At 42.4% G+C, this 24634-nt stretch overlaps 1 protein-coding gene across 2 annotated transcripts in view; it reads left to right on the forward strand.

Annotated features, from left to right (window-relative positions):
* TDP1 (tyrosyl-DNA phosphodiesterase 1) overlaps positions 1 to 24634 on the forward strand; it is a 139974-nt gene that overhangs the window by 4380 nt on the left and 110960 nt on the right. For both annotated transcript variants that reach the window (XM_019552395.1, XM_019552396.1), the window contains exons 3-10: positions 2513 to 2556; positions 3355 to 3410; positions 4803 to 4899; positions 5739 to 5773; positions 10033 to 10125; positions 19067 to 19237; positions 22531 to 22609; positions 23820 to 24005. In XM_019552395.1, the coding sequence (XP_019407940.1) occupies positions 2513 to 2556; positions 3355 to 3410; positions 4803 to 4899; positions 5739 to 5773; positions 10033 to 10125; positions 19067 to 19237; positions 22531 to 22609; positions 23820 to 24005 (761 nt within the window). The remainder of the gene's footprint in view (positions 1 to 2512; positions 2557 to 3354; positions 3411 to 4802; positions 4900 to 5738; positions 5774 to 10032; positions 10126 to 19066; positions 19238 to 22530; positions 22610 to 23819; positions 24006 to 24634) is intronic.

Here is a 24634-nt window from a genome sequence, read left to right on the forward strand (position 1 = left end):
CTGCGCACACCCTGGGAGGGCATGGGGGAGGGAGGGCGTGTGGCCCCAGATCTGTGCAGGGTGGGCCGCAACTGTGGGCTGGGACCAGGGGCAGCGCTGGCCTCTTCCTGGTGGGGCTGGGCCGCACTGTGCTTGGGGTGGGTATCAGCGGTGCTGGGAGGGAGGGCTGTGGGGGGTGCTACAGCAAAATTTGGGGTGGCTGCAGCCCCCATCCCAGTGTTGCTGCCTGTCCCGAGTGCAGCGTTGCCCAGGCCCCCCCTCCAAGAAGAACCCAGTGCAGCCCTTGGCCCCACCCTGCATCTGCAGCCTGCCCCGCCCTGCACAGATCTGGGGCCACATGCCTCCTCCCCCATGCCCTTCCAGGGTGCGCACAGTGGCAGGAGCTGCTTCTCCTTCCCACACCCCCCTGGACAACCTGCGACTCCATGCTGTGTCTTGCCCCGCCCCACTCCTTCCTTCACCACAGTGGGTGTTGATCTGCCCCATCATTCCCCTTCCCTCCCCCTTTTCTTCCACCACAACATTTTTACCAGCTGGACGCAGCTCTTCTCGCTGCCTGTATGCTGCGCTGCAGATGCATGCATGCGTGGGCATTTATCAACCAAATTATCAGCCACAACATGGCCATTTCCTATATACAGGCAGTCCTCAGACTTACGATGCAGTTGGTTCCTGAACACAGCGTTTTGAGTCGAAATGTCGTAACTTGGAACCAATTTTCCCATAGAAACAATGTTATAAATGTGTGATTGGTTCCTTTAGGATGCTCGATATAGCTGTGTCCAGCTGGTAAGTCTGTTGTGGTGGAAGGGGACAGAAGCGGCATGGTTGAGGCATATCAGTGCCCCCACAGTGAAGGTGGGATTGGGGCTGGGACAGAGGCTGGGGCAACTGCTGCCCACCAGGGTGGAGGAGCACAAGACAAAGGTGCAGCTCGTCCAGGGGAGGCAGTGGGGCAGCTCCAGCCACTGCATGCTGCTGGTCTGGGAGCTGCTTGTTCAGCGGCTCCTGCTTTCAGCGTTGATCCCACCACTTCTCAGGGAGGGCATGGGGAATGGGGCGGGGGAGGGCGCGTGCCCCCAGATGGGTGCAGGGTAGGTGAGGCCAAGGCTGCACCATGCTGTGCTCTGGGCGAGCAGTGGGGGGTGCTACGGTGAATTTTCAAGTGGCTATAGCCCCCACTCTGCCATCCGCCCTATGATGGGTCGGGGAGGCATGGGATGATGGTGTAGCTCGTATTGGGAGTGTAGCTCGTACTGGGAGTGCAGCTCCTGCCACTTCGCCGCTTATCCAGCAGCAGCGCAATGGCTCTGTCTCACACCCATCCCATCCCAGCTGGGTGAGTGGCAGCAGGGAATCTTCCCCTCTCCCAGCGCTGTCGCACCTGCCTGAAGCATGGTGCGGTGCAGCCTTGGCCCCACCTGCCCCATGCAGATCCAGGGGCACAAGCCTCCCCTTGTGCCCTCCCAGATGAGCGGTGGGAGCAGCGATGTGAGCTGTTGGACAAACAGTTCCCGGGCCAGTGGCTTACAGCACTGTGAGCCGCGCCCCTCAGACAAGCTGTGCCTTCATCCCATGCTTTCCTGCCCCAGCTGCGCAGTGATTGCCCCAGCCCCAATTCCTCCTTCACTGCAGGGGCATTGATCTGCACCCTCACACTTCCTCCCTTCCTTCTCCCCTTCCAGACTTACCAGCTGGACACAGCTGTATCGAGCATCGTAAAGTTGAAACCTGTATCAGAACCTCAAAATAAGGTGTCATTTATAAGGGTCGTAAGTGTCATTCGTTGTAAATTGAAAAGTTGTAAGTCGAGGACTGCCTGTAGTCAATTTTCTTTATATCAGTGCCGACCTGATATCGGACCAATGTATTTGTGCACCTCTAGTTTTTGATAACCTGTACTTCAAAATTACAGACTTCATCACATAGTTTGAAGTTCTGAATGTACAGGTAACATCAGTTACAGTTCCTGCATCTGTTACTTTGAATGTGTGACTATATGGTATAAGCTGTTTTCATTCTCAAAGCCCTTTTCCTACTAATACAACAGCTGGGTTAGACTGTAAACATGTGGTATCGAGTTCACATGTTTACTAGGTTTGTACCATAGTTGCACTCATCTACCTACTCCAGAAAAAGAGGAGAAAAAGAAGAGGGAATGGAAATTGCTGACTTTGGGCAACCGAGAGACTAAAGATCTTCATGTGTAGCACAATTGGTATGGGCAGCATCAGGTCAAACTCCAAACTTGTGCCAGTGTTTCCCAAACTTACAGGAGCTGTTCGTACAGGTGACAGTGTGGTTCAGTTTTCATCCTCATTAGTCTTGTCACTGTTGCCAGCAAGTTTAGCGTTCCTGATAGTTGGAGTGACATATCTTTTTTTTTTTAAACCGCTAACTTGCTGAGACCCAATCATTTCACAGCACTTGTGTAACAGTCCTTATAAAATTGTTACAAGATTTAAAGTGTGTTTTTGAATGTTTCTTACTGTGCCTTACTGTCTTTTAATAGATATTTTGTCACCTCTCTTTGGAACTCTTGTGTCTTCTGCTCAGGTAAGCTTCATGTCTTTGGTATTAGCCAGATTCTGACCTCCCTTACTGTTGTTTATACTGATGTAATACTCTTATCCTTGAGGCCAAATTTTCCCAGTGTAATTGATACTGGAATTTGTCTCTTTCTGCTTACATTAGGCAACTTTAAGAGAAATGCTTAAGCTACACACTTAGAATGAATGATTTTTTTTATTTGAGTCAAAGGTCTTGTCTTCTATTTAGAGTGAACTTAATAAACTTTAATCTCCAGTATCTTTTAGGAAAGGACAGACACTGAAAAATGGATAGTTACTCATCTGCTCTCCCATGTGTCTGTGTACACAGTAAAAGAAGGAGTAGTCTACGGAACAAAATGTTATTGTAGGAGTTATATCTGTTATTATTTCTGTGGAATAATGCATAGAAGGCCTGGTCCTCAAATAGGACACCCCGTGCTAGATGGGTATTGTGCAAACATAGTGCAGAAAGATGGCTCTGTCCCACAGTACTTCCAGGCAAAAGACAATTGGAGAATGAGGCATGTGTTACATTTTACAACATGATCGATCACTTGCTATAAAATGGAGAATATGATCTCCCTTAAACAGAATTTAAGGAAACATGTTTGAAAGTATGATGATAATTTTTTAAAAGTTAAAATACCTATATTGTTTAAAACATGTCTATTGCTACTACTTCAAAAATTCCAGTTATAATGCTGTGCACAGCGGTACTTATCACACAGAACATTTCTTTTTAGTCGTTACTTGGCTTTCTTTGTTCTTTTAACTAATTTTTCCTCCTCTTCTCATGTCCAAGTTTAACTATTGCATAGATGTGGGATGGCTCATAAGACAGTATCCACAGGAGTTCAGGTATGTTCCTTTGCAAGGATAAAGTTATGCTGTCTTGAAATAACATTTTTGTGCATGCATGTTCCATGCAGTTTTTTTTTAATCCTAACATTTGAATGCTATGCCTTTGTTTGAGCTTGCCTATTAAGAGACTTTCCCATGTTCATGTTTTTTCCTTTTAAACATCAATACAGGTGTGTAGGTTTTTGTTTTCTTCCTCCCTTTGCCATTATCCCGTGTGCATAAGTTGATGACTTTTTCCTTAAAGGCATGAACTAACAATATATGTGCTTGTTGCCACTGTTTACTTTGTTTGTGCCTGCATACTCCCTCCTCCCTCTCCTTCCACTGGACATACATAGGTCTCATATGAGTTTGGTCTACATTTCATGACAAGGTGAAGTGTCCAGTTTGTGTTACGGTGGCTTATTGAGGGGGTACTCTACAAGGTGGAAGACTGACAGCTAGTCTTAAATGTGTAACCCCATGAAGGGTATTGTTGGGAATGGGGTTTAAATCACTGGTGATGATGAGGTATTTTGTTACAGATAAGGGTTTTATGCCCAGCTCCTTGAATGGAGGAACACACTTTTGCACATTCACCTTTTGTTTTTAATATATTAAAGTTTTAATTTAAAAGTCAGTACGTCTCTCCCTCTCTTGTATACTCTTCCTTTTGGTTTGTTCTATTTTAGGCTGTTTGAGGCTGTGACAATATTTGTCAGAATTCATTCTGGGATTCTGGTTTTATTTGCATTATAGCGTCAAGGGGCCTTTGTCATGGACCAGGAACCCAGGTGTGCTAGGTGCTACACAGTCTCAGATCAAAAAGGCAGCTTTTATCTCTCAGAGCTTACAATCAAGGAAAGTGCATTAGAAAGTGAGCATGAACTTGCACAGTGCCCATTCCGCCTCTCCCTCAATGGTGATCTTTGGCTAACAATGCTACACTCTTTTCAGGATTTCTATGCAAATCGCTACCTAAGAAACTTTTTCTCTTTACTTGTGGATCCAAGATGTTCTAAGAGGCTTTTATCTGCTGCTTCATTCTTAGCAGGCCATCTTCTTTCATATGTCCTGAATTTTCCTATCTTATTACACCTTTTATCTTATTATTCTCTATCTTTCTATTTTATTGCTCCTTTTCCAACTGAGTTGGAAGCCCTTTTTTAGAAAATTATATCCAGATTTACTGTAAATTGCTTTGGAGTGATTGTTTGGCAGCTGAAATTATAGGTTCCCCTTTCTGCTGGAGCATGGGAAACTAGGATTAGAGATTGTAGCTATGTGGAGAGAGATTGTAGTAATGTGGGTTGTAGTTATGTGGAGAGCCCCTTTGGCTGTCTCTAGGTAGTGTGTTAACCCACCAGATATCGTTTTAATAAAAATATTCTTGTTTACATTTTGTTCAAGGAAAAAGCCTTTATTAATAATCCATGGTGAGAAGAGAGAATCCAAGGCTGAGCTGATTGCACAGGCACGCCCATATGAAAATGTTAGCCTTTGCCAGGTGATTTTTCTTAACTCCTCTTTGGGTCGACAGGCAAATATGTTAACTTCTGTGAGAGTGCCACAGTATATGGTACCAGACTGGAGCAAGTTGCTATGCTGCAGAGAAATGGTTTTCAACCTTTTTCCATTTGTGGATGCCTACAAAATTTTGAATGCAGGTGCAAACCCCTTTGGAAATTTTGAATGGCAGTGCAGGGCCACTTTGAATTGTAAGTGTGAGGATTCGCATACTTTTGATAGATCATAGTCATCTTTTGCAGACCCCTTAGCTATAGTCTGTGGACCTCAGGTTGAAATCACTGCTATAAAGCAAACAGTCCACAAAGAGAACATCCTGTGTTCCTAGTCTGTTACCTACATGCTTATTATAGAGGAATTGTTTGTAGACAATGTGGTTCTAAACCTGAATCCAAGAATACTAAGATACAACTGTAGGCTTCTCCATTGTAAAATATGCATTATATTGCATTGAACAGCTGCAATTAGTTTATGGAAATTAGATGTGATAACTTTTGTTGCACCTATTAGATGGTGCAACATATGGTGCCCCTACTTTAATAGGTTTAAATATACTATTTCCAAATTAAATGATTTTGAGTGAAATAAGAGTCACTCTTCTTCAGTATAACTTTGAGCAGTTGGAGATTTGCTTCTACAGCTCTTGGAGGGGAGAAAAGTGAATCTTCTTATAGTTTCTGATTTCTCCACTAGAGAGCAGTGAGCTGAAGCAAAATAGAAATTGTAACCTTCTCTATATAAATTATACAGGAACAGCATCCTGCTACAAGAAAGCAGGGTTTTTTTTCTAAAATTAACTAATTCTCATTCTTACTATAGGCTAAGCTGGATATTGCCTTTGGAACCCACCACACGTAAGTAACTTTTATGGCTCAGGAAAATTTAGTTTTAAAGATACCTGCATGGCAGTTGCATAAAATGCCTGTGTTTAGTCTAATAAATCAGTTTTGATGTATTAAGGAACCATTTTTAGGGTAAGCAAGATAGATAATGGACTTTTGCACAGATGTGCTTATTAATTGAAGGGATACTGTATATACTGGTTGAGATTTCAAAAGAATTATATTCTATTTTACATCGTATTTGAAAATGTTATGGGTTACAGTGTTTAATTTCACAAAATTTGCTGTCTGGGAAAACTTTATATCTGTAATTTATTCTCTCTCTTCTTAGTTCGTACATTATAGATTTGTATTCTTAAAAATTTCAGGAGAATGAAACAGGTTGGCTATGAAAAAATGAAGCCCAAAGAAAAGTAGACTTATGCATTCAAGGGATAACTCTTTAGTCATGAGCTGCAGGTGGCAGTAGGTGATCAAATTTGCAAGTAGTGCTGAGTCTCTAGTTGGTCTTCGACAGGTTTCAGTAGACTTCTCAGTCTTGCTGAACCCTATTTTCACAATTAAAATTGTCACCTATGGTGCATCATAAGTATGCATTTTTTTAAAAAAAATCTTTTTAAAACCCTACTTATGTTCATTTGCTACAAAAACAAGTTCTGAAGAGAGGTGGAGTAGCAGTGCCACCAATGGGTTTTTTATGACTCTATATAAGGGATTATTGAGTTGTAACCTGAAAGTAATGGGTAGAAAATTTCCATAATTATTCAACACTGTCTGGATTTGAGATGGAGGGAGCCAGTTCATTGTTGTGGAACAGCTCAGTCCTTGGACCTTATCAAGTCAGTTAGTGACTTTTCTTTAAGACTTTTGTAAAAAGGGCGGATGAAGCTGAGGCTCAAGTTTGAAAGACAGAATGTCATTATAAACTCATCTATAAACTTGCCAGGAGGGACCAGCAGGCAGTGGGAGAGTCCGTGTTCCCCCAAGCACTACCAGGAGTAACAAGGAATAATGGCCATAAGTTGACTGAGAGTAGATTCATCAGGAGGTGCTACTTCACAATCAGGGTGGCTAGGATCTGGAACCAACTTCCAAGGGAAGTGGTGCTCGCTCCTACCCTGGGGGTCTTCAGAAGGAGGTTAGACAATCACCTCGCTGGGGTCATTTGACCCCAGCATTCTTTCCTGCCATGGCAGGGAGTCAGACTTGATAACCTGCTCAGGTTTATCAACCCTAGCAACTATGAAACTATTATAAGGGGTGCAGCTGACCTTTACATTACTTTCCTGTAAAGGAAGAAAGAAATGGATGTTTATAGTTTATTTAGTTCTCGCATTGAATGCAGGAAGTTGCCTACTTCTCAGGTTTGACTACGAGAATAAGAACTTATTTTAAAAATTGCTTTTCTAAAGCTCTCAAATATTTTGCCTATTTATTAATAAATGAAAACAATATTGTACCTAACGTCTTTCATGTATTCTCCGCATTCCCTGTTTTTGTTTTCCTCCCTGACTCTTTATTTTTGGGCCTGTTTAAATGAGGGTGCATCATTTGAATGACTTCCAGAGGTACATTATCCAAAAAAGCCTGTGCATTACAGATAGCACTTTATGATTTCAGCAATAGGGTGCATAGGAAAGCATTTAAATCCCAGGCCTTGAGGGTACACAAAAGCCATCCATTCCAATATAAACTGAGGAGACTGTACAACAGGGTATGAATTTTCCTTATGGATTTCTACTGGCTCTGTTTTCATGATGTAAAACAGCATGCTGCTGAAGTCTCTGGGAAAGGCATCTGGGAACCAACTTAGACCATTAAGTCTCAAGTCAGACACTTAGAATTATAATGTTTTGTGTTAATGTAAAAAGACTGTTAAAATCCCCTGTCTAAAGAATGAAATACAGATTTCCTATACTTGTATGCAAAACGCCTAACTGTTTATGCAAAACGCCTGACTGTACTGGATAAACTATATCAGGATAATACACAAAACTATTCATTTTTAATGTAAGGTACTTCAGTCTGAGTTTGTTTTGCTGAACACTAGAACTTCAAAGATTAATAAAAATATCTGAATAAGCTATTTCCTGAGCTTGAATCTAATGTGTTGTGCTAAGTGTTTTTTTTTTGTTTGGTTGTTTTACACTAATGATTATGGTTTTGCCATGAGTCAGCAGTGAAAATAGGGTACTTTTTTCTTTTTCTCAAACATTTCATTCTAAAGTACCAGTTTCTAAGGTAACCTTGTAGCCAATATAGCATAGCATGACTTCTGTTTAGAGTCATGATGCAACTTCCACATAAAATTATTAGAAATTACGACATGGTTGAGCAATAATATTGGAGTGTTTTATTCTGTGGACGAGTTAGAAAGCAGCCATTATTCTTCACCCTCCTAATAGCTGTTAACTTCTTTTAAAAATGCTTGTGCTGTCAGTGTTAGTGGGCAGTTTTTTCTAAATTAAAATTAATTCACAGGCCTTTTATGTTTAACTCTAGCTACTTTTTTAATGAGAAATGACAAAAGAACAGGCTCTATATTTCAAATGTAACAATATGGAAAATACTTTGAATAATATGTAGTGTTGCTTTTGGAAAAAAGCAACAGCCACGTGAATGCCATGTTCTTGTCCAGGGTTGTGAACCCAAGATTTTTTATTTGTTTTCAGTGACACTTTTCAAACTTGTTACTGACAAACTGTTTTACTGATGTTTGTCTTGCATAATGCAAATATACCCCTTCTGCCAGACTCTGGACAGCAATAACAAGAACCATCTTCAAATTTAAGGTTTTAATACTGACCACAGTAAAAAAGTTTGGTTGTCAGTAGCGAGTTTTCATATAGTCACTAAAAACAATTCTTGGGTTGGTATCCCTGCATGACTGCAATAATAGTTTAAAATCATGCTGCCCCTACTCAAAGGGTCCCAAATTCACCCCATGTCTTGACACCCCAACTACACTTTGCAACATGCCCTGCTCACCTGTTGCTCCATCCCAGCACAGACCCCCACTTTCCACCTCTCCCTGCCTTCTGTGCTCCAGCCCCTCAAGTGCAACTCAATCCTGGCCTCACCACCTCCCACCCTGGCCTGGGGCTACTCAGCTTTGCATACCTTTGGGGTGAAAACTCAGCAGTGTTACAGACAGGCCATGACCAGACACAGCAGGGGAGCACTTGGTTAGGTCAGAAGGTAAGAAAGAGCAAGGGAAGGACCCCTTTGCATCAGAAAGCCCTGACAGTTAGCTGCAGAGGATGGAGCAGCGCTCCAACTGAGACACTTAGTGGTGCTGTTCTGCTCCCTGTCCAGCATCAACACTAATGAATCTAGCTTCATTCTGACAATAGATGTTGAAACTCAGGGCCTCTCTTTTTTATGGATGGCTCATTTTTTACTGACTTGAAAGATGTGCTTTTGGCCTGTTTTTTTTTTTTTTGACAGACCATCCATAAATTTGTGGACTATATCTAGACTTTAATTGACTGTATCATGTTGTTATTCAGAATGAGATTGTAGATTTATTGTAACCCAGGGGTCAGCTATGTTCTTGGGCAGAATGCCAAAAACACCCACAGCTTCTAGTTAGATGTTGGCATGCCACGGTAGGACAGTGGGGGAGCTGTGAGGGGCCCAATCCTCCTTGTGGCAGTACAGCCCCAGTCCATCCTCTGCCATCCACCTCAAGGTGCATGAGCACCCACCACCAGCGATGAGCTGGGCCAAGGCTCTGCAGACCCCAGTGTAGCTGCTTACAGCTTCCCAGCTGCTTGCCACAACTGGCCTGGGCTCTGAGCAGGCCCCTGCCACCTACCACAGAGCCCAGGCTGAACTCAGCAAGGAGGCTGCAAGCAGCTGCACTGGAGTTAGCAGAGCCCTACCCCAGCTTGCTGCTGGTGGCAGGTGCACGCATGCTTCAAGGTGGACAGTGGGGAAGGGGACAGGGCTGTACTGTCAGAATAAAAATCGAGCCCCTCGTGGCTCCCCCACCATCCACCTCAAGGTGTGCATGCCAAGCAAAATGCCTATGTGCGCTACACTCAGGCACCTCTTACGGGGTTTGCCTACCCGTATTCTAAAAAGCGCCGTGTAGATTTAGGGAACAGCTTGCACGCAGTTAAGTTTAAGTCTAATTATTTGCTTCGTGTAGAATTGATCATATGACTTGAAAGGTATGCGTCTTAATAGAGAAATTTCTTGATTTTTCTTAATGTGCTTTTTATTTTCTTCTTACACAAAATCCCATGGTATATTGTATTATTTTTAAGGAAAATGATGTTGTTGTTATATGAAGAAGGTCTTCGAGTTGTGATACACACATCCAACCTCATTGCTGATGACTGGTACCAGAAAACTCAGGGGTAAGCAGTGATCTCCTTGTTATAGTAAAGGCTATGCCCTATTTGTGGTTTAAGTAATGGGCCTGTTTGTCTTGTGCTATATTGTGTATATTAAATGTGACCTGAAAAGTGGAAATGAGGAAGACTGGATCTTTTCTCTCACTTTATGCCCTGGTAATTGGACATGTGTCTTTGTGGTTTTCTCTAGGGGTGCGCTGATAGAGATTTTTTGGGCTGATACCAATGGCCGATTTTTAATGAGCCTTATAGGCCAACACTGATCCAATTCCAATATGCAGCCCCACAGTCTGGAGAGCAGCCTGGTCTGGCTGATAAGTCTGTTGTGGGAGGAAGGGGTGGGGGAAGGGAAGGGGTGGGAGGGGCAGATTGAAGACCCTGTGGTGAGGGAGGGAGTGAGGCAGGGGCAGGCCCTGCCCAACTGGAATGGGGTAGGACATGGGATGGAGCCGCAGCTTGTCCAGGGGTAGGGGATGGAGGGAGGAGCAGTGGCTTCCACTGCTGGATGCAAACCAGGAGGGCATGGGGGGCAGGTGGGCTACCTCTGCAGGTGATGGTGGCTCTGGGAGCCCCTGAAATGACCCCTCCAAGTGCCGCTGCTGCCTACCCACAGCCTGGCTCAGCCCCCGCCAGAAAGACCCTGGTGCAGCCCTGGCTCCAGCCCACAGTGGCAGCCCATGCTGCCCAGTGGGCAGATGCAGGGGCACACTCCCTACCATTCCCTCCCAGGCTGTGCAGAGTGGCGGGAACCACCACACCCCCAGAATGAGCCTCAGCTCCATCCTGTGCCCTGCCTTGCCCCAGCTGGGCAGTGTCTACCCCAGCGCCATCCCCCTTTCTCCCCTGTTGCCCCTTCCATGACAACAGACTTACCAGCTAGACCCTGCCACTGTCCATGCTGCCGGGCTGTTCTCCTGGCTGCCTGCATGCACGGGACATTTATTGGCCACATCAGACAAAAAATGCTGATTACCAATATTCTCAGTTGTCCTCATATCGGTGCTGATCCATATGGGACCAAAGTATCAGTGCACCTCTAGTTTTCTCCTGCTTGTTTTAACTGTGTTGGCTAGGAAGTGCTACGCCAAAACTTACATATATATTTTTGTGACTGCCAAGTATTTATTTTTTCTTGTGACTGCCAACTTTGTTAGCTACATTCGAATCACACAAATGGATCATGTCCTCACTTGCATCTGTACAACTGTATTGAACATACAGGATTCCTGCAGTAGTGCACAAGAACATAAAAATCACGGGTTGATTTCATATCTCAGTAGAGTCGACTGATATCCCAGTTGGTCATTTCCAGATCAGATTTGATCTGTTTACAGTGGTCTGCAGATTTTGTCTGCTTACATGTATGCAGTAGGCCAAAATTATAAAATGTGGTTGCCTGAAGCTAAACACCTCCATCCATAGTTAGGTATCTGACTGAATAAAGTATTTTTCACAGGCACAGAACTTGCATGTCTCCCATTTTTGTGAGAAATGCAGTTCAGCACCCTTTTGAAAATTGCGGAAATGATTTTAGTGCCTAGATGTGACACTGGAAAATTCTGGCTTACTGTATGTTCATATTTGTACACTGTGACCCTAGACCATCATAATATGTTGTTTTAAGGGCTGTTTTTTTACACTAGCATTGCATTTTAACAACTGTGGTTTTTCTCAAATGTTTATTTTAATCAATAAGAGTTCTATTTTCTTAGGATCCCATTCTTCAATTGCTAAAGCTCTGGAATTCCATCTGTTTTTAGAGCCAGTTTTTCAAACCGGTCTAGGAATCTAAAGATGCCAAGAGGCACCACCTGGGTTTTTCTTTTTCAGTAGGTTAGGTGCCTTCTTGATGCCTTTGAAAGTCTCACTGATGTATGTCTTCTGCCAAAAATGCCTGAAAACAAACTTTGATCTTAGTTTCTTCAGGTAAAAGTCCCCATTTGGAACAGATTGGAAATGTCTGGCTTTACATCTTACACCATGATGGTTCTTATGCTTCTGTTCCTAGTACTGTGCAGTGACCTGCCTTAGTGCATTACATTCAGGGAGTTGTTAAGTCTGCTTTCTGTGTGCAGACTAGCAAGTGTGTGATCATATTTTCTAGCTTGAAAGCTAGTGGAGAAAGCCCTAACCTTTGTGGGACAGTAGAAATGCACTTAATAACACGACTGTCAACGCTATAGTGGATATTTCAGAAAATTGGCTGCCTAGGATATTCATCATTGTGGGTTTACTTACTGTCTTTGAACCTTAAATGTAGGAAATTTAGCAAAACAAAGATTCTTGGTTGTAACTGGTTTTGGTTTGATTGGTTTTTTTTAATTAGCACTATTGTGGTATGTGCTCTACAAATTAGGGTAGAAGATGGCTCTTTCCCTAAAGTGCTCAGCTAGAATCATGTAATAATAAATATATATAATAAATCTCCCCCTACTATACACCATGACTGGCCAGTCCATGATATACATGTCTCAAGTGGCATGGTGTCACGGGATGGGGTCTCCAAGGATGGCTGTGATACCCTAGGGTCCTTCGACTGTGCCAGTTTGGCCCGATGGGCACCCTCTTTTCTTGTCCGCCATATCTTGATGTAAATATAATATAGGGAGGCTGCCTTCACGTCCAGTTGGACAGGGTCCTGATGGACTTCCCTGAACCCCATGGGTCCCCAGATCCCTTGTGGATCCTGTTTCAAAAAAGAGGTTTTGGGGCACCCCAGCCTTATGGGCTATATGCATGGCTCCAAACCACCCCTTTACCCCTAGCCTTGCAGGTGGTATTGCCGTTGTTTCTCCCAGGCCTTGCTACAACTTGGCCCCTTGTCCTCACTGGGCTGTCCCACAGCCCTGTCTCTGCGCCCCTTGGCACTGGGCTCTCTGCAGCCCTGCCTCTGTTTCTGCGCCCTTAGGGCCGTGCCCTCGCTGGTGCCGGGGTTTATGAAAATACCGCGCCCTCTCTGCTGCCGGGGTCTATGCACCCCAAATACCACGCCCTCTCTGGCACCGGGGTCCCCCACACTACAGTGGGCCCCCCCCCACCCTCCAATGAGGCCTTCTCCTTCCCTAATAGCCTCACCCAAACCACCGGTTGGTATGAAACAGGAAACAAAACATAAGCCCCTGGGCTAGAACATAACACACAAGTTCCAAGTGTGCTCCATCCCTTTATAAGAATCAACTTTGCCCCTGGTATTACCAGAAGCTAGACTAGTCCTCAGGCCTCTTCCCATAGCTCCTTCTAGGAGTGCTCCTTCCTGCTTGGCTGCTGGCAGTGAACTGCTTCCTCTAGTTCTAGCCTGGGGTTTATATGGGCTAAATATATGCCCCTTCTGATCAGCTGTCCAAGTACAGCTGCAGACTAATTTGCTCTCTAGCCGGTTGCCCTGGTATCCTGCACCTGGGCTTCTGTCGGTCTCTGTGGGCTCTCCCCAGGCAGTTTCTGCTTTTCTGGGAGCAGGCACCTTAGTGCCCTGTGACACATGGGTAGCTTCTGTGTGTGGCATGTGGCAGATGGCGGAGGGAACAGGGAACACAGTGGCAGATAAGGCAGGGATCAGAAAGCAGAGCAACAGATCGGGCAAGGGAAGGAGATCAGAATGGTACTTGGGGAGCATGTGGGATCTACTTTGTGGCACAAATGCCTGAAAGGCTGGCCCCTACTGTCCTAGGAGATGAATTGAGCATTGATTTTAATAACAGAAATTCTTCCAGGGAGGAAGGATTTAAGAAGGCCCTGTGTATTATTTCTACTTCAGTAACTATGGATCAGTGGTGGTGAACCTGTCTAGATCAGCTGGAGCCAACAAGTAGGCTCAACATCCTCCCTGAGTGCCAATCTGATCTCCCTTTCCCTTCCCCATACCCCATACCTCCATGCCCAATCTGCTGCATTGATTTCTGCTTCCTGCTCTGCACTCCCTCCCCAGTCTGCTGCTTTGAGAATTCATCTGGCCCTATCTTTCTGTGACCTGACACACCTGCATACACAGTTTTTTCAGGGACTCAATGTAGTCACTTTACTTGTATGTTACATTCCTTTCCCCCAGCTTTTTTTCAAGGCTTATGGGATGGGAAAGGGGTAACCATTTTAAGTTATATGGGACAGACAGTCTTTCTAAATGTTCATCTAATATAACAGGGCCCCAAATCCTCATCAGGCACTACTAAAATATAAAGAATACATTAAATTCTTGAAGAAAGAGGAAATGATAAATGCCTTGTAGCAACTGGGGACCATTCCAGTTTCCTAGTGGCAGTTAAAAGAAAGTCAAAAGTAAAATATTATGTTGTAGAACTGAATGGGCATTGACATTGCAAACACGGGATATGCCTTTCAAATTCAGAAACAATATAATAGCTACATTACACAATAAACAGACAGCATATTACCCATAGTGAAACAGGAGCTAAATTACATTTGAGTGAAGATGCTTTATTGTGTTTAAAGTCTGCTAGTTACTTCACACACAAAATTGATCCTCTTTTAGCAAGGCTGTCTTCCAAAGTGTAATTTTTTCTTTAGGGAAAGAGATTAGCAGTGTTATTTATAGCTGATTCCCCATCCTACCAATAAACAAAATAGAATGAGGCAACCACTTGTTTCTGTAAGAACAAAACAGGCTTGGGTCTTTTTTTTCCCCAGTGACAAATGGTAAACTAACTTCAGTATTTTATCTCCGTTCTGGATAGACTGACATGAATCATAATGACGTTTCAGTCCACCATGGAGATAGCCCTTCCAATCTCACATTACTGTAGCTATAGTGACCAGAGCTTGAGAAGTTAAAGATGATTCTAAAAAGATATGTACTGCCTCCAATAACCCAGAATTCTTCAATCTTTGAATGAGCCATTATATTGGGGATCAGGTATGTTGAGGCAATTAGATATCAAAGTTTTCACATGCTGTGAGAGACATGAACTTCTGATAACTAAAACATTTTTCTTTAATAATTGACAAGTAAGGTAAATTGTCAGAAACCCCAAAACATCAATTTCATGCCTGCTCAGCTCTCTGTGAAATCCAGCTGGCAGAAAAAGACCAAACAGCCAAGAGCATTAAAAATCAGATATTTAAAAAAAAGAGAGAAATATTTTAAAATAATAAGTTATTAGTTATCTTCCTGCTACCTCAAGTACTAATAGGATTTTCCTTCAGTGAGGTAGAGAGCTAAAACCTTGGTGTGCCTACTGGTAATGAAAACTGAATGTCCAATAAAAAGAGCAGTTTTCTAAACCTATTTTTAAAAATGGTTATGTCTTTACAGAAGATATTAACTATTAGATAACAAGCGCTCTTAATAGCAAGGACAGGGGAAGAGATAAACAGCCTAGAATAGGGAAAGAATAGGGAAAGATCAAGTTAGAGATCACTAGATCGGTGGTTCTCAACCTTTTTTGTACCATTTGTAAGCATCAATGGCCAGTTTACCTCTTTCTTAGTCTGCTGTGGAGAGCTGACAAAGAGGAACTGAGAGTTAAAAAAAACAAAGCATTCTAATGGCAACTATCCCTTTCCTTTCACTATCTTTCACATATGTGAGTGTTAGTTTGTTAGGACTTCTTAAGTCAGGGGCCCCATGTACCGGATTCAGTTCATGGGGCTGGGCCAGGTGCACAATGGCCACTGTGTGCCGCATGCACATGTGCAACAGCTCCAGTCAAGCACATCAAATGCAGCCTGGTATGAGTCAGGTGCTATATGTGGCGCCTATGCCAGACCAGCCCTGCATACTGGATCTGGCACGTAGTTCCAGTCTATGGGCCTGATTTGGACTGGCCCCAGATTTAACACACAAATGTCATGTGTAGAACATGCCCCAGACTGACCCTATGCCACATGCAACCTGTGCCAGACTGGCTCCACATACTACATGTGGCATGTGGGGCTGGGGTCAATGCGTGTTGCATGCACTTGGCAGGACTGTGGATCAGATGATATGGCTCTACAAGCTAGAACTGGCCCACAGGCTGCATCTTTGTCCCCCCTGCCTTAAGCTATTAAAAAAGGGTATAGTGAAGTAGTCTCCTATGACAGGGTAGCCAAACTGCAGCACATGCCACAAGTGGCAGACCAGGGAGAGGACAAGCAGCACCAGAACAGATAAGGCCAGTTAAGGCAGGAAGTGGTATTTTACTTTTGACTTTCTTTTAACTTCCACTAGGAAACTGGAATGGTCCCCAGTTGCTACAAGGCATTTATCATTTCCTCTTTCTTCAAGAATTTAATGTATTTTTTATATTTTAGTAGTGCCTGATGAGGATTTGGGGCCCTGTTATATTAGATGAACATTTAGAAAGACTGTCTGTCCCATATAACTTAAAATGGTTACCCCTTTCCCATCCCATAAGCCTTGAAAAAAAGCTGGGGGAAAGGAATGTAACATATAAGTAAAGTGACTACGTTGAGTCCCTGAAAAAACTGTGTATGCAGGTGTGTCAGGTCACAGAAAGATAGGGCTAGATGAGTTCCCAAAGTATTATATAATCCAAGTCAGCATTTTTCAACCTGTGGGTCATGACCCATAGGTGGATAACAAAAATATAAGAAAGGGTTGCAAACCAGCTTGAAAAATGGATCAACAAACTTTAAAAAACAGATTTTCCTTTAAAGGAGAAAGTGGGGGAAACTGGGCTTTCCCTTGCAGGCTGGCAGAATTCCAGCCTGCAAGGGGCTGCTTGGGGCTCCCCCTGTCCCACATGCTGGGGTCTAGAGGTGGGGTGCAGCAGGTCAGAATTGAGGGGCACTGGGGCAGGACTGGCCATTGATGCTTACAAATGGTACAAAAGGGGTTGAGAACCACCGATCTAAGTGATTTCTAACTTGATCTTTCCCTATTCTAGGCTGTTTATCTCTTCCCCTGTCCTTGCTATTAAGAGCGCTTGTTATCTAATAGTTAATATCTTCTGTAAAGACAAAAAAAAGGACAGAGAAAGCCGAAATGTTTACTGCCATTAGGTTCCCCTCCTATTTCAGTAAGGGACCTACACTTCCTTCCTTAAGTGTTCCTCTTACTTCTGACACACAGCAGGCTTCTTTGTTGCCTCTTACGTCCCTTGTCAGCTGTCAGCCAAGCCAGTCTCCTCCTTTGCTTCCTATCCTTTCTTCAAATTGGGGTAGCCTGTACTTGTTGCTTAAATAACGTCTCTCTAAGGCACAACCAGCTGCCTTGGACTATATCTTGTTTTAGGCATGTCTCCCATGGGATCCCTCCCCACCAGTTGCCTGATTCTGTTAATCTCAAGTCTAGTGTTTTGTTTGTGTTTTTATTGTGCTGCTCTCCTACCTTCTGTCCTTTCCATAGGATCATGAATGCTGTTGCCCACGTTTCTACCTTCAGTTTCTCAATCAGTTCTTCCCTATTAGTAATAGCAAAGCAAGAAGAGCTCTTCCTCTCCCTCCTAGTTAGTTTCTCCGCCATCTTTACCCAAAACTGTCTCTGTGCACTGCTGTGTTTCCCTTTGTTGAGATCTCATGGTAACTAAAGTTCAGCACAGGAACCATATTCTGTGGTTTGGATGTGTTGGTTGGTTAGTTCAAAAATACCTAGTCATTTTTGTTGTCATTGTCATCTTCCTCTTTTGGTGGTCTGTAGTAGATACCTGCCATAACATCACTCTTGCCATTTTCTCTTTTTGCCATAACCCAGAAACTTGGAACAGGTTTCCTTCCTACATTTGTTTTGAGATACCAAAAGTATTTGTTTTTTAACATACACGGCAACACCAGTTCCTTCCCCCACAACCTGTCCTTCCTGAACAGTTTTGATCATGAATTCCCTTGCCATCTTGTTTTTCCAATTACATCATAATTCCATATCTGTAGTAGGATTTCAGTTTTGTTGGCATATTACCCATACTACTTGCCTTAATATATACACATCTTAAATGACTAATTTCCATGCTTGTTTCCATCTTATAACCTGGTTAATACTTCCCATATTACTTCCATCATACGTTGCTTTTATCTGTGTCATCTGGCTCTTTACTTAGCTATAGGCCTTTGTCTCTTCCTCTGTGCACCTAGTTTAAAGGTCCTCTTCCTCCTTTTGGCTGCTTTTAGTAACTTGGTAAAATGAAGTCTGGCTGTTAATTGTCATTTTTTTCTGACAGAAGCAGCTGAGTTTGATATAAAATAGTAGATTTGTAGTTGAGCTTGATATGAAGCAGGGCACGAGAGGAAGAGGTAAAGGGAACTAGAGATGAAAGGGAAAGAAGTGGAGGGTGAGAAGTACACTGGAAAAGCATCAGAGTTAAAACTGCTAAAAGATTGCAGCAGTAAGGAAGAGACAGGACTGAAGGGGACTACTAACCATGTCAAGAAGACTTTTTAAAAAGGGAAAATATCCAGAGGTCAAGTTTTAGACTTTACTGATATCAAAATGGTAAAAGAAGAGTGCCATGAGTGGCAGTCCTTGACTTAAGCCTCCCTGCCTTTGGACTTCAAGCCATTTCAGTCCTGGTTCATTTCACTGCCTGCCACTTCTCAGACTGGCAGATAGATAATACTTTACTGCATGTTATTTTCTGTTTATAGTGAAAATCCTCATTATAAGAATTGCATTTAAAAACTGGAACTCAGGTCCTGTGTTTTGCTCTAAGTGGACAAATTGCTGCACAGTCCCTGCTCCGAGAGACGGGTAGTATTCCAAGAAGTTTGTAATCAGTAATATTTTTGTTGCTTCATTTTGACCAAGTAACAAACCGTGTTCTTCAGACTCCATAAAAAATATTAGCTTTTACGATTATCTGAAATATGAGTTGAGATGACTGCATGATTGCAAAGTTTATTGTAGCTGTTCATTTTATTATGGATAAATAACCAGAACCATCTCAGACCAAAACTATTTCTGTCTGAGGTTCTGCATGGAGCCCTTGGTCTGCTTTTCGTTCAGTAATTGAATAATAATGGTGACTCAAAAGTATGTTCCATTTCTATTTTTCAGAATATGGTTAAGTCCTCTATATCCAAGGCTACCTTCGGGATCTCCTGGTTCTTCCGGTGAATCTATAACCAATTTTAAGTCTGACTTAATAAACTACTTGGTATCTTACAATTCTCCATCTCTCAAAGAGTGGGTGGATATAATCCAGGAGCATGATCTTTCAGAGACAAGGTATGTATACCTTTAATGTCTGTACCTTCATGCTTTCTCCAGAAGTTCACCATTTCTGTGCTGTTAGGATTTACTAACCCATGTGGTTTTTTTGTTCATCCTGGCTCATGGCATTCTTAATCCAAAATGTTTAGACACAAGTGCCTTTAAATTAGGCATATGTATAAATGGCATGCATAACTTGAACAAAAGGGATTATCTCCATCTCCCATTGAAATCGTAACTAGTAACTAGTATTGAAATGTTGGTCTTAATAGGCAGAATAGCCTGTTTCTACCTGAAGCGAATTGCTAATGAGTAAGTAGCACAGGAGCTGATGAGCCATACTATAGTTTCTGATTTGAAGAATAAATTAGCATTTTTCCATTTATTTTGTAATTAAAAATTGTGTAATATATTTTGGTAAAATTTACCTCGTGTGAAATAAAACTTCCAATTTATACATTACAGCACATATATATGTATAGGGCTGAATTCTCTGCTGATGTAAATAAGCACAATTTGTCTGACTGCTGCAGACTTTCACTTTTTTAGTCAAATAGAGTTACTTTAGAAAAAGCTATGGACACTAGGGGTATGCGAAGTGGGCCCTATTTGATTCAGATTCGTCCTGAATCAGGGACAGTGATTTGACTCATTGATTCTTCCAAATCTGAAGAGTCAATGCTGATTCGGAGACTCAGCAATTCGGACGTAGACACAGCTTTAAAAGTTTTTTTCTACATACCTTGAGGTAGCAGGTGTGGCTCGTGATTGCTGCGATGCTGGGATGGATGGAGCATCCCACAGGCGTGAGGGGAGGTCATCCATGTGCTCGGTGGCAAACCCAGAAGTGGACTGGAAGTACCAGATTAGCCATGGAAGGTCCTGGATGCCTCTCCCCCCCACAACCCAGGAGGTACCAGTCACTGAGCTGGGGCACATGGGAGCGTTCCCAGGGGAACTGGAAGTGCTTCTGGTCCACTTCTGGGTCTGCTGCTGGGCACCCCAGGATCACAGCACTTGCAAGCTTCTTGCTACCTAAAGGCATGCAGAAAAAAAGTATTTAAAGCTATCTCTGTCTGAATTGATGAATCTCTCTGAATTGATTTGGAGGGTCCTGATTTGATTCAGACAGATTAAAGGGTCCTCTGATTCGATTTGGAATTGGAGATTCAGCCACCGAATTGGGCTGAATCTCCACTGAATCGAATCAGGGACTGAAACTTTGCACAGCCCTAATGGACACTAGCAAAAATTGTTGCATTGGAATTTTGTGCAAAACATAATAATACCAGCTACATATTATATAACTAATAGAGATGAACCGATATATCATTCCATATTGGATTGGCACCAATAAAAGGAAAATTAACATTATTGGAGATCAGCTTTTTTTGGCTGGTATAGCAAGTAATGTCACCAATAAATGTCACATGTATGTGCACAGTTGCAGCATGTACACGGCCAGGAATGCAGCTCAGCAGCTTGGAAATCAGTGCCTGGCCGGTAATTCTGTGGTGGGAAGGGGGGTGGGGTGGGGGTAGATTATGGCCCGCAGGGTGAGGGAAGGAGTGGGGCAGGGGTAGGCACTGCCTAGCCAGGACAGTTAATGCTATCCCTTCAGGTGTGGGACAGAGCTGCAGGCAGCTCATCCAGGGCCCTTGGGGAGGGGAGGGGTGGCTCCCCTCCAGTGTGCATACCCCTAGGGGAGGCATGTGGGCATGTGCCCCCTGGATTTGTGTATGGGGGGAAGGTGGCTGTGGGCTTGGAGCCAGGGGCCGTGCTGATTTCTTTAGCAGGGGGGCTGCACTTGGGGCAGGTGGCGACCATTGAGAGGGGTGGCTACAGCCACCCCAGAAATTCCCTGTAAACCCCATAGCCCCCTCTCCCAATGCTGATGCTGCCCACCCTGCCCCAAGCGCAGTCCTAGCCCAGCCCCCCCACCTCTGGGAAGAGGCCATTACAGCCCTTGTTCTTGAGCTTGCAGCAGGCAGCCCGCCCTTGCCCTGTGCACAAACCTGGGAGGGCATTTACCCCCCATGCCTCCTCCAGGTGTGTGCACAGTGGTAAGGATCCACCCTCCCCCCACCCCTGTCCCCTGGTTGAACCGCTTGTGTCTCTACCCTGCACCCTGCCGCAGGGTCACATTCACCATCCTGGTTGGGCAGTGCCTGCTGCCGCTGCCCCACTCCCTTCCTCACCAGTAGGGGCCTCAATCTGCCTCCCATAATGGCCTCCCCTCCCCCTCCCCCAGCAGACCTACCAGCTGGGAGCTGCTATCCAAGCTGATGGGCTGCATATCAACTATTGGATCAGTGTTGGCCTATATGGCTGGTTAATAATCAGCCATTGGTATCAGCCAAAAACATCTTTATCAGTGCACCCCAATTACTAAGATATTTTAGTTAGAACAGTAGGCTCTTGTTTTCATGTAGGTTATACAAAGCTTTGGATATTTTATTTAAATTATTACTTTTTTTTTTTTTGAAGAACTGGAAAATTTAATCTAGGATGCAGGTTAGTATTGCCAAGTAATATACTGTGTATTTTTTTTAAATGGTAATCTCAAGTCATTGGACCCTAAAACTAGTTGTAAAAGTTTACTTGAAACGTAAAATAGACAATAACTAATTTTTACAATTTCATAGAAGCTGGAAGATAATGTAAACTGTCTTAGAGGTAGAGAGAACAGCCTTACAGGAGAGAGAGAAACCTTGTCTGCTTCATTACATGAAATAGAAATATGTAGGAAAGGGATTTGTAGTAGTAGTGGTAACAAGATTGTTTTCTAAAGCAGACAAGGAACAAACCTCTAACTTTGGAAGAAAGAAAAAAGGTAATGATAAAAATAGCCTAATGGCATATTGCAGTCAAACAGCGAATAAGAAATATACAATAGAAATATTGATTTAAGATCAAACCTTCCTGTTTTATATTGTTAATCATGTTAATATTGTTTGTATTTATGTATACTTTTGGCAGCACGTATCATATCATGTTGATAAAATAACTTTAAATTGAACTCATTGTTGATCTCTACAAGGTAAATTTGCCAGCTTCACTGTTGCAGAAATTATGTTCCTGTCTTTACTAATCATCATGATTTTAAGATTCAAATATGAAATGGAAGGTGATATTTTAGCCTAAAAAGTAACATATTTCTACTCTCTGTTCATAATACAATCCTAGTCATTCTCTTTCCTGATATATTGTTTTGTCCCCCTGCCTCACTTTTATCTGCTTATTTGGCCAGTAAAATCCAAATCCTAAACTCTTTTGTTTATTATATGAGAATATTATCTGTTATACAGAGTATATCTGATTGGATCAACCCCAGGAAGATACCAAGGCTCTCAAAAAGAAAAATGGGGCCACTTTAAGCTTAGAAAGGTACTAGAATTTTTATTACCACTTTTTCTCTTATTTTTTTTCCTTTTTTATTATTAGCAGCTTTTGTGGGGGAGGAGGGGAAGGTATTTCTTTCTGCTGCCCTCTGTAACCTTTAATGTTACTATAAACTATTTAATGCCTTTATTCCAATGTACACTTGAGTGTTACATTCAGGAATGGTGTCTTTCTTGGCAAGATTAGTATTTCATTTGAACCAATTCCTCTGCCCTGTATCCTGGATATCAGTAACCTGCTCCCCAGATAAACTTTTCTCTTTCACTAAAATGGCTTCTGATCTGCCGTTCACTTACCTGCATATAAGAGGTCAGATAAAATACAGAGTGCACAGTTCACTGCTTTGGTATTGCCTTTGGGAGCTAAGACTGTTTTTCCAGAGATGACAGATCAGAAGCCATTTTAGTGGAAGATAAATGATGTAAACTGGATTACTGAAAGTAAAATGCAAATTGTTGCAGTAGTTGCTGTTAGACTAGCTTTTGTTTATCTCATTTGTCAAAGACCAGGAGAAAACATTAAAGTTGAGCATATATAATTTGGCTGAGATTTAAGAATGGAGGTTAGCAAATATAATGGGACAGAGTAAGCAAACCTTAGTTAATTTCAAATGTTGACTTGTATTATAACTGATAGAGACTGATCAATTTTTCTAAATCCCTTTGCAAATAATTTATTAAATCATATTTTTAAAACATCATATAAGGTCTTTAAATTATGAATTACTTTAAGCTACTCTAATTATTAAGCTTCCTCCTAAATTTATTCAAAAGTGCAAGAAGGTCTGTTGGTAAATGTACACATGTTCAGAATTAAGAAGGTGCACATGCTATCTCTTTGTATGGCAAGTGGTAATTTTTGCCCACTGCCCAATTTTATTTGTCTTGATACAGAAATTTTAATGCTTTTCCATATGAATTACCTTCCCTTCAGATCTACCATAGGTTGTACCTTTTTTTAAGGAAAACTGTGTAATGTGCATATTTTGAGCTTGTCTTGCTTCCCATGAAAAAGAAGCAATAGTTTGCAAAAGCTGAATGTGTTAATCAAAGTGATTAATTCTTCCTTTTCACTGATGGCAAATAGATTGTCTAATATAGAGTATTATACAGGAACTTGGATAGTGAACTTGGTCAAAATTTTAAGTAGTTGGCATATTGGAGTCTTACAAAGTGTTTTAATTTTTCCCAAATAGCTTTTGAGAGATCATGCATCACCAATGCCAGGCCAAGATTCTTGGCCTGTAATAGGACAGTTTTCAAGTATCGGATCCATGGGAGCTGACCAGTCCAAATGGCTGTGTTCGGAATTTCAGGAGAGCCTAGTTCCTTTAGGCAACAGAACGAAGACTCTAGCAAGACATGACATTCCAGTCCATTTGGTATGGTTTTTAGATGGTGATAGAGTATGTTTACCCACTGGCTTTTTGTTTGCTCATTTGTTTATTTTCAGTGTTCAGAGTAGGATGGCAGTCAAGTTTCATTATTGTCATCAGTTTGCCATGACATTAGCTTTATAATTTTGTATGTTTTTTTTAATTAACTCCCCCCGCAAACATTGGAATCGGTTCATTTACGGATCTCAGCTTATGAAATGATTCTCCAGTGGCTTTTATGGCAAACATGAGAAGTTGGCGGCTATCAGAAGATAAGAACAGAAAGTTATTCTTAACTTCTCATAAAGCATGTTACATAATGTTGTTGGAAAAGGACTACAGCATCTCATGCCAGTGGAAACTGTATTTTAGAAATGGGTAATTCTCGAGATACACAGTTTATATGAGGTCCTAAGATCTTTTTCCAATTCCAGTTTTCTTTTCTTCTTTTATTAAATAGAGATAATTACTATGCAATTAGCATTTAAACTATCTACATAGTTTTGTTTTCTTAAAACCTATATATATATATATATATATATATAGTTTAAATGCTAATTGCATAGCAATTATCTCTATTTAATATATTTTATATTTTGCTAGGATAGGGAAGGTGTTGTGTGGTATGTAGATAT

The sequence above is a fragment of the Crocodylus porosus genome, unplaced genomic scaffold (genome assembly GCF_001723895.1).
Source record: "Crocodylus porosus isolate Cpor-Errol unplaced genomic scaffold, CroPor_comp1, whole genome shotgun sequence".
Classification (NCBI taxonomy): Eukaryota; Metazoa; Chordata; order Crocodylia; family Crocodylidae; genus Crocodylus; species Crocodylus porosus.